Genomic DNA, 10,550 nt, shown 5'->3' on the forward strand with positions numbered 1-10,550 from the left:
CTTTTATGGGGGATAGCTGCAGCCAGGGAGGTTACGGGAGATGGCTGCAGCCCGGGAGGGGACTGAAGAACAAACACCTGATAAGAAACCAGACAGGCATTAACTCACTTAGAAAGCCAGATCATTAGTGAAAAATTCCAAACTACATTCCCTCCCCGCCAAAAGCAGATAGGTATGTTGACACGGCGCTAGATCTCCAATGGAATGACCCCAGGTTACTTGCCCTGTTTGCTGAAAGGTATATAACCTGTGTTTAAACTCTTGGTCGGGGCTGACAGCCGCTGCTCTGCTGCGTTCAGAGTAAGCTAGGCTGTGAGCCCCAACATGTTGGAAGCTGAATAAACCCTTTGCCTTTTGCATGAGAAGCGTCTCTTGGTTCTTTGTGACAGCGGCTTGCGTCCAGGACTTTACATTTGGAGGTTCCACCGAGATACCGGCGGGGGTGAGAGGGACCCCTTGTTTAGGGCTGGAGGCTCTCCCCCAGCGGGGAGGAGAGGGACCCCCTATTTAAGGCAGGAGGCTCTCCCCCACTTGTCGCCGGGCACGCAGCGAGGTATTTGTTGCAGCCACCTCTGGGTTCCAACAGACGCTTCTTGGGGTAAGTGACGGCGCCTTTCTGAATAGCGATCGCTTAGATATTGGAAACACAAATTTAGTTAGAGCTGGCAAATCTGTTTGGTAGGGTGGCTGTCGGGGAGGGGCGTGAGCCTCCCCCGACTGCGACAGACAGACGTGTCGGGAGGTCGCAGGCCACAACCCCAGGGGACGCCCTGGTGGAGTCTGGAGAGGACCAGGGACGCCTGGTGGACTCCTGTCTGTTCCGTCGGTTAGGTACGGATTCTGATTCTGGGTCTGTAGTTCTGTTGCCAGCTAGGTCAATTGGTTCTGTAAATCCTTCTTTTTGGATCCTTCGATTTTTGTCTCGACGCGTTGTGTCTGTCCTTGTCCTTTGTTCCTTGTTTTTTGTCATTGGTGTGTGTGTGTTCGAAGTCATGGGCCAGTCTGCCTCTACTCCCTTGTCTCTGACCCTGGATCGCTGGTCAGAAGTCAAGGGACGAGCTAAAAACCTATCTCTTGTTGTCAAAAAGGGTAAATGGCAGACTTTTTGTTCATCCGAGTGGCCCGCCTTTAATGTCGGATGGCCCCCGGAGGGGTCTTTCCATCTGCCTCTCATCAGGGAGGTAAGGAGACAGGTATTTCAGCCTGGCCGACACGGGCATTCAGATCAGGAGCCTTACATCCTGGTCTGGCAGGACTTATGTGAGAACCCTCCGGCGTGGGTCAAGCCTTTCTTACCCCCTGGTTCTCTCCCTAGGTCTTCGGTCTCTGTCTCTGAGCCAGCAATCCTCCCTGTGAAGCCGGCTCTCCCCTCTCCTCCCCCCTCTGTTCCTCCGGTCCTCCCGGACTCACAGCCTGATCTTATTCTCCTAGATTTCCCACCACCTTATGCTTCGCCTTTGCAGCCTCCGGCGGCCGAGGCACTGCAGCGGCCCGACCAAGTGCCTTCTCCGGCGCCAGGTCCAGCCCCCCTGCCAGCGTCCCCAACGGTGGCCTCCCCAGATTCCACCCTCGAGGTTTCCCTGCTGCCACCGGGCGACGGGCCAGCACAGCGGACTAGGAGCCGGCGCCAGCCGGATGAAGGACCTGTGGCCACTACTCTGCCGTTACGCCCTTACGGGCCTATGGTGGAAAATGGGAACGGGGGGGAGATGCCGGCCCTCCAGTATTGGCCATTCTCCTCCTCTGATTTATATAATTGGAAAAATAATAACCCTCCTTTCTCTGAAGACCCCACTCGGTTAACAGGTCTCGTGGAGTCCCTTATGTTTTCTCATCAGCCAACCTGGGATGATTGTCAACAACTTCTGGGGACCCTCTTCACTACAGAGGAAAGAGACCGGATCCTGTTAGAGGCTCGAAAGAACGTTCCGGGACGAGACGGGCGTCCGACACAGCTACAGAATATTATTGATGACACCTTCCCACTGGCTCGCCCCGACTGGGACCCTAATACTCCGGAAGGTAGGGAGCATCTGTCCTCCTATCGCCAGGCTCTCGTGGCGGGTCTCCGGGCAGCTTCTAGGCGGCCCACCAATTTGGCTAAGGTAAGGGAGGTCGTCCAGGGTTCTGATGAATCTCCTACAGTCTTTTTAGAGAGGTTAATGGAAGCCTATCGGAGGTTTACTCCCTTCGATCCGGAGTCGGAGGGCCAGAGGGCTTCAGTAGCCATGGCTTTCATTGGCCAATCCGCTGCAGATATAAGGCGGAAACTGCAGCGCCTTGATGGGCTGCAGGACCTCACTCTTAGAGACTTAGTTAAAGAAGCAGATAAAGTTTTTCATAAGAGAGAAACGGAGGAGGAGAAAGAGGAACGTAGGGAAAGGGAGAGAGAGGAAAGAGAGGATGCCAGGGATAAAAAGAGAGATAAAGCATTGACTAAAATCCTGGCCGCAGCAGTCGGTAACAGTAAAGAGGGAGACAGGAAGGGAGGCAGGGCTGGGCCACGGCCGCGACCAAAATTGGACCCGGATCAGTGTGCCCATTGCAAGGAGTATGGGCATTGGAAGAAAGACTGCCCAAAGAGACCCAGGAAGGGCCTACAGGCTAAACCGCCCACCTTGCTGGCCCTGGATGAAGACTAGGGGCGACGGGGCTCGGACCCCCTCCCCGAGCTCAGGGTAAAGTTTGATGTGGAGGGGACTCCTATTGATTTTGAGGTGGACACCGGAGCTGTTTACTCGGCATTACAAGCACCACTGGGGCCGCTGTCAACTAAGCGGTCCCTAGTAAGGGGTGCCAACGGTAGCCGATACCGAGCCTGGACCACCAAAAGAACTCTAGACTTAGGAAGGGGAAAGGTCCATCACTCCTTCCTGGTGATACCTGACTGCCCAGCTCCCCTCATGGGGAGAGATCTGCTTACCAAATTAAAAGCCCGCATCACTTTCAACCCCGAAGGGCCCAGAGTAGAGTTCTTGAGCCCCTTAGTCCAGCAACCAGTAGTAACAGCTCTAACAATGTCTATGGAGGATGAATACCGCCTGTATGACTCCCCGGTAAAGGAACAGGATGTAACAAGGTGGCTAGACGAGTATCCGGATGCCTGGGCAGAGAAGGCCGGATTAGGGCTGGCGAGAAATCAACCTCCGGTAGTAGTTGCCTTAAAAGCCTCTGCAGTTCCAATTCGGGTGAGGCAGTATCCCATGAGTAAGGAGGCTCGGGAAGGAATCAGGCCACATATTCTAAAGCTACTGCAGGGAGGCGTCCTGAAGCCCTGTCAGTCAGCTTGGAACACACCACTCCTTCCCGTCAAGAAACCGGGGACCGGGGATTACCGACCAGTGCAAGATCTACGAGAGGTTAACAGCAGGGTACAGGACATACATCCCACTGTCCCTAACCCTTACAATCTTCTGAGTTCCCTCCCGCCTGACAGGAGCTGGTACACTGTATTGGATTTAAAGGATGCCTTTTTCTGCCTGCGACTCTGTGAAAGCAGTCAACCTCTATTTGCCTTTGAATGGGCCGACCCGGAGGCTGGTCTTGCAGGGCAACTGACTTGGACCAGGCTGCCCCAAGGATTTAAGAACTCTCCCACGATCTTCGATGAGGCCCTCCATCAGGACCTGGTCACCTTCAGGACCCAGCACCCGGAGGTAACCCTGCTCCAGTATGTAGATGACCTGCTGCTGGCTGCGTCGTCTCGGGAAGAATGTGAGTACGGGACTCGCTCCTTACTACAGGAGCTCGCTCGGCTTGGGTATAAGGCATCAGCTAAGAAGGCCCAGCTATGCAGACAGGAGGTTACTTTTCTAGGGTATACTCTCCGGGGAGGGAAACGCTGGTTGACTGAGGCACGGAAAAAGACTGTTGTGCAGATCCCCACACCAACTTCCAGAAAACAACTCCGAGAGTTCTTGGGGACAGCTGGGTTCTGTAGACTGTGGATTCCGGGATTTGCCTCGCTAGCCGCCCCGCTGTACCCACTCCTGAAGGGGGACACAGAATTCTCTTGGGGGTCAGAACAACAGCGAGCCTTTGATGATATAAAAAGAGCCCTGCTATCAGCCCCAGCATTGGCGCTTCCTGATGTCGAAAAGCCCTTCACCCTTTACATAGAGGAGCGAGGGGGAGTGGCCCGGGGGGTCTTGACCCAGACTTTGGGACCCTGGAAAAGACCTGTAGCCTACCTATCCAAACGCTTGGATTCAGTAGCTGGGGGCTGGCCCCGCTGTCTTAAAGCTATAGCTGCCGCTGCCTTACTAGCCAAAGATGCGGACAAACTGACTCTGGGACAAAAACTAACTATTGTGGCCCCTCATATGCTGGAAAGTATCATCAGGCAGCCCCCAGACCGGTGGCTCTCGAATGCTCGCATCACGCACTATCAGAGCATTCTGTTAGACAAGGACCGAGTGACCTTCGGACCTCCAGTTACTTTAAACCCTGCCACTCTACTTCCGGATGAGGCTGCAGACCCGGTCCTACACTCCTGCCAGGATATCCTGGCAGAAGAAGCAGGAATCCGTCGTGACCTAAAGGACTTCCCATTGCCAGACTCAGAGGTGACCTGGTTCACGGACGGCAGCAGCTTCCTACAGGATGGTAAGAGATGCGCAGGGGCGGCAGTAGTTAGCAAGGACAAGGTTGTATGGTCTGCGGGGCTGCCAGAAGGGACATCCGCCCAGAAAGCGGAAATAATTGCTCTCACAAAAGCCTTAGAGCTGGCTAAGGGGAAGAAAGCTACCCTTTATACGGATAGCCGTTATGCCTTTGCCACGGCTCATGTACATGGGGCCATATATCAGCAAAGGGGACTGTTAACCTCAGCTGGAAAGGACATTAAACACAAGGCTGAAATCCTTAGACTACTAGCAGCTGTCCTACTGCCTACCAAATTAGCCATTGTTTATTGCCCCGGCCATCAAAAGGGGTCGGACCCTGTAGCCGCAGGAAATCGGCGGGCAGACAAAGAAGCAAAGGCAGCAGCTCTTAAAGGGGCAGAGGTCCCAGCACTGGTGAACAAGGCTCCTAAGGAGGACACGGCACCCGAAGCTACAGGGAATAAGAAACAGCAGGCGGCCTCCTACTTACAATATGTACATCAGCTTACTCATTTGGGGGCCAGGAAGATGCAAGAGCTATTAAAAGAGCAGCCCTTCACTCTAGCAGCCAAGGAAAACAGAAACCTAGCTGAACAGGTGGCAAGAAACTGCCGAGCCTGTCAGGCTGTAAATGCACACCCGTCGCAAATGCCAGAAGGGAAAAGGCTCAGGGGAAGCCGGCCCGGCCAATTCTGGGAAGTGGACTTTACTGAAATCAAACCAGCTAAGTATGGGTTAAGATTTCTCTTAGTTTTTGTAGATACTTTCTCAGGATGTGTAGAGGCCTACCCCACCCGAAGAGAAACAGCGCAGGTGGTGGTTAAGAAGATTATGGAAGAACTTTTTCCTCGATTTGGACTGCCCCAGGTAATTGGGTCAGATAACGGACCTGCTTTCGTGGCCCAGGTAAGTCAGGGAGTGGCCAGGGTATTGGGGATTAATTGGAAATTACATTGTGCTTATCGTCCCCAAAGTTCAGGGCAGGTAGAAAGAATGAATAGAACCATTAAGGAGACCTTAACTAAATTGGCCTTAGAGACTGGCGTTCAGGATTGGACCTTGCTCCTACCTTATGCCCTGTTCCGTGCTCGGAACACTCCTTCACCTTCTATGTATAATCTCACCCCTTTTGAAATTCTGTATGGAACCCCACCTCCGGTCTCAAAAATGTTAACCACCATAGACAAAGACTCATTACCCCACACTCCTTTACTTGCCAGGTTAAAGGCTTTAGAGGGAATCCAGCAATTCGTCTGGAAGCCCTTGGCCTCTGCCTATCAGCCAGGAGACCTCAAAGTGCCCCACTCCTTCCACGTTGGAGACTCGGTGTTCGTGAGGAGGCACCAGACCCACAGCTTGGAGCCCCGGTGGAAAGGACCTTACGTGGTGCTGCTGACCACCCCGACTGCGGTTAAAGTAGATGGCATCACTCCTTGGATCCATGCCTCTCATCTCAAGCCTGCACCGCCACCGGGACCTGAATGGACAATGGAAAGGACTGATAACCCTCTTAAGCTTCGCTTTCGTTGTAAGCCCCTGCCTGGCCAAGCTGATGGCGAGTAACCCCCATGCCCCTGTAACTTTAACCTGGGAAGTCATCAACCCAACAGGGCAAGTAGTCTGGTCAACCAGAGGTGTCCACACTCCGGGTAGCTGGTGGCCCACCTTATCTCCAGACGTATGCCAGCTAGCTGTCGGCCTAGACACATGGGACATACCGGAGATTGAGGACCCCAACAAAATTCCATCAGCAACCGGGGGGCGTCACTTACTCTACTATGGAAATAGTCCCAGTAACGATCACACACCGGGGTGTCTAAATAGTGGCAAGCGTACCTCCCTGGGCCGCCTCACCTTTTATGTTTGCCCAAGAGATGATCGTAGTAGGAGTAAAATACAGAGCTGTGGTGGGCCTGAATCCCTTTACTGCGCAGCCTGGGGGTGTGAAACCACGGGGTCAGCTCATTGGATCACCCGATCCAGTTCAGACTGGATAACTGTTCACTGGAGCAGAAGGGGGGAATGTAAAACAGAAGCTTTGTGTAATGGATTAAATATCTCCTTAACAGAACGAGGCAGAGGGGCGGACAAGCTTTCCCACTGGTATAAGGGAAGGACATGGGGGCTTAGGTTTTATGCCTCCGGATATGACTTTGGTCTCTGGTTTACTATCAAACTACGACAAGAGACCACACCAGTCCTGGTGGGGCCCAATCCAGCTGTCCGTCCGGTCTCCCCACTCCGGCCCCTGGCGTCCCTGGGTGGCTTGGCGGGGCCAGTGACAGAATCTCCCCAGGTTACCAACCTTGTTCGGACTCCGAGTAGCGGAGCCCCTCCCCTGAGAAGCCCAAGTGGTAGACTCCCCCTGTTTAACCTCGTAAGTGGAGCCTACTCTGCCCTTAATGCAGCCCAAAGCAATTTGACTCGATCCTGCTGGCTCTGCCTCTCGGCAACACCCCCTTATTACGAGGGGACTGCAGTAAACGGAACTTACACCCTGACCACAAGCTCTGCCTGCCGTTGGGGAGGAGATCACAAGCTAACCCTCCCTGAGGTTTCTGGCAAAGGACTCTGCATAGGTTCCCCCCCGCTGAGCCACCGGCGACTCTGTGCCAGAACTGTCTCTATGAACTCCACAGTTGGGTACCTGGCTCCAGAGGCAGGAACTTGGTGGGCCTGCAGTACCGGTCTGACCCCTTGTATTTCCACTGCTGTGTTCAATAGTTCCCATCACTTCTGTGTCATGGTCCGTTTGTTTCCTCGAGTATTATATCATGATGCAAGTTCGTTTGAGGAGATGGTGGGGGAGCGTGTCACCCGCTTTAAGAGGGAACCAGTGTCTCTTACTATAGCAGTCCTCCTAGGAGTTGGAACAGCAGTGGGGATAGGGACTGGGACCACTGCCCTTATCCAGGGGTCGAGCCATATGCACCAGCTTCAAGCTGTTATAGATCAGGATTTAAAGGAATTGGAAACCTCTGTAACTGCCCTTAAGGACTCCCTCACATCGCTCTCAGAGGTAGTTCTGCAAAATAGACGTGGTCTCGACCTCCTATTTATGCAGGAAGGAGGGCTCTGTGCAGCTCTCAGGGAAGAGTGTTGTTTTTATGCCGATCATACAGGGGTGGTGGAGGAGTCCATGACCAAGCTTCGGCAGCGGCTAGCCGAGCGACAGAAGGAAAGGGAGGCGCAAAAGGGTTGGTTTGAATCTTGGTTTACACAATCACCATGGTTAACAACCCTGCTGTCAGCGATCGCAGGGCCGCTCATAATCCTACTGTTAATCCTCTCTATAGGGCCCTGCATCATAAACAAAATTATGGAATTCATACAACAGAGGGTAGGGGACATTAAACTCCTTGTCATCAGGCAACAGTACGCAGCCTTAGCTGAACCTGAGAGTCTCTAAGATTAGAGACCGTCCACAGAAAAAGGGGGGAATGAGAGGCGCCAACATAATCAGGAGGGTCAGAAGGGACAGACGGAGCAAACGGCACCAGGGTAATTAGGAAAGGTCAGAAGGGGCAGATGAAACAAACAACTTTTATGGGGGATAGCTGCAGCCAGGGAGGTTACGGGAGATGGCTGCAGCCCGGGAGGGGACTGAAGAACAAACACCTGATAAGAAACCAGACAGGCATTAACTCACTTAGAAAGCCAGATCATTAGTGAAAAATTCCAAACTACATTCCCTCCCCGCCAAAAGCAGATAGGTATGTTGACACGGCGCTAGATCTCCAATGGAATGACCCCAGGTTACTTGCCCTGTTTGCTGAAAGGTATATAACCTGTGTTTAAACTCTTGGTCGGGGCTGACAGCCGCTGCTCTGCTGCGTTCAGAGTAAGCTAGGCTGTGAGCCCCAACATGTTGGAAGCTGAATAAACCCTTTGCCTTTTGCATGAGAAGCGTCTCTTGGTTCTTTGTGACAGCGGCTTGCGTCCAGGACTTTACACCCAGTGTGTGATGGGGGGTCAGTCTCACCTGTGTGTGATGGGGAGGTCTGTCTCACCTGTGTGTGATGGGGGTCTATGTCTCACCTGTGTGTGATGGGGGTTCTATGTCTCACTTGTGTGATGGGGGGTCTGTCTCACCTGTGTGTGATGAGGGGTCTGTCTCACCTGTGTGTGAAGGGGGGTCTATGTCTCACCTGTGTGATGGGGGGTCTATGTCTCACTTGTGTGATGGGGGGTCTGTCTAAACTGTGTGATGGGGGATATGTCTCACCTGTGTGTGATGGGGGATCTGTCTCACCTGTGTGTGATGAGGGGTCTGTCTCACCTGTGTGTGAAGGGGGGTCTATGTCTCACCTGTGTGTGATGGGGGGTCTGTCTCACCTGTGTGATGGAGGCTCTGTCTCACCTGTGTGATGGTGGCTCTGTCTCACCTGTGTGATGGGTGCTCTATCTCACCTGTGTGTGATGGGGGGTCTGTCTCACCTGTGTGACAGGGGCTCTATCTCACCTGTGTGTGATGGGGGGTCTGTCTCACCTGTGTGTGATGGGGGGTCTGGCTCACCTGTGTGACAGGGGCTCTATCTCACCTGTGTGTGATGGGGGGTCTGTCTCACCTGTGTGTGATGGGGGGTCTGTCTCACCTGTGTGATGGGGGTCTATGTCTCACCTGTGTGTGATGGGGGGTCTGTCTCACCTGTGTGTGATGGGGGGTCTGTCTCACCTGTGTGATGGGGGTCTATGTCTCACCTGTGTGTGATGGGGGCTCTGTCTCACCTGTGAGTGATGGGGGGTCTATGTCTCACCTGTGTGACAGGGGCTCCATCTCACCTGTGTGTGATGGGGGCTCTGTCTCACCTGTGTGTGATGGGGGGTCTGTCTCACCTGTGTGATCTGGGCTCTGTCTCACCTGTGTGCGATGGGGGGTCTATTTCTCACCTGTGTGTGATGGGGGGTCTGTCTAACCAGTGTGTGATGGGGGTCTATGTCTCACTTGTGTGAAGGGGGGTCTGTCCCACCTGTGTGATGGGGGATCTGTCTCACCTGTGTGTGAAGGTGGATCTGTCTCACCTGTGTGTGATGGGGGGTCTCTCTCACCAGTATGTGATGGGGGGTGTATGTCTCACCTGTGTGATGGAGGGTCTATGTCTCACCTGTGTGTGATGGGGGTCTATGTCTCACCTGTGTGATGGGGGGTCTGTCCTACCTGTGTGATGGGGGGTCTATGTCTCACCTGTGTGATGGGGGGTCTATGTCTCACCTGTGTGATGGGGGGTCTATGTCTCACCTGTGTATGACGAGGGGTCTGTCTCACCTGTGTGTGATGGGGAGGTCTGTCTCACCTGTGTGTGATGGGGGTCTATGTCTCACCTGTGTGTGATGGGGGTTCTATGTCTCACTTGTGTGATGGGGGGTCTGTCTCACCTGTGTGTGATGAGGGGTCTCTCTCACCTGTGTGTGAAGGGGGGTCTATGTCTCACCTGTGTGATGGGGGGTCTATGTCTCACTTGTGTGATGGGGGGTCTGTCTAAACTGTGTGATGGGGGATATGTCTCACCTGTGTGTGATGGGGGATCTGTCTCACCTGTGTGTGATGAGGGGTCTGTCTCACCTGTGTGTGAAGGGGGGTCTATGTCTCACCTGTGTGTGATGGGGGGTCTGTCCCACCTGTGTGATGGAGGCTCTGTCTCACCTGTGTGATGGTGGCTCTGTCTCACCTGTGTGATGGGTGCTCTATCTCACCTGTGTGTGATGGGGGGTCTGTCTCACCTGTGTGACAGGGGCTCTATCTCACCTGTGTGTGATGGGGGGTCTGTCTCACCTGTGTGTGATGGGGGGTCTGTCTCACCTGTGTGATGGGGGTCTATGTCTCACCTGTGTGTGATGGGGGGTCTGTCTCACCTGTGTGATCGGGGCTCTTTCTCACCTGTGTGTGATGGGGGCTCTGTCTCACCTGTGAGTGATGGGGGGTCTATGTCTCACCTGTGTGACAGG

General features: G+C 53.8%; 1 protein-coding gene across 1 annotated transcript; it reads left to right on the top strand.

Annotated features, from left to right (window-relative positions):
• Positions 1-992: 992 nt before the first annotated feature.
• LOC139013560 (uncharacterized) lies at positions 993-8,473 on the top strand. The gene is given in 3 exon segments (XM_070419625.1): positions 993-1,394; positions 1,479-5,510; positions 5,825-8,473. Coding segments are annotated over 3 exon segments (4,629 nt in total). The 3' UTR covers positions 6,020-8,473.
• Positions 8,474-10,550: the final 2,077 nt, after the last annotated feature.

This window comes from Myotis yumanensis, unplaced genomic scaffold (assembly GCF_028538775.1).
Source record: "Myotis yumanensis isolate MYYU_CA2020_CCGP unplaced genomic scaffold, mMyoYum1.0.hap1 SCAF_7, whole genome shotgun sequence".
Lineage (NCBI taxonomy): Eukaryota > Metazoa > Chordata > Mammalia > Chiroptera > Vespertilionidae > Myotis > Myotis yumanensis.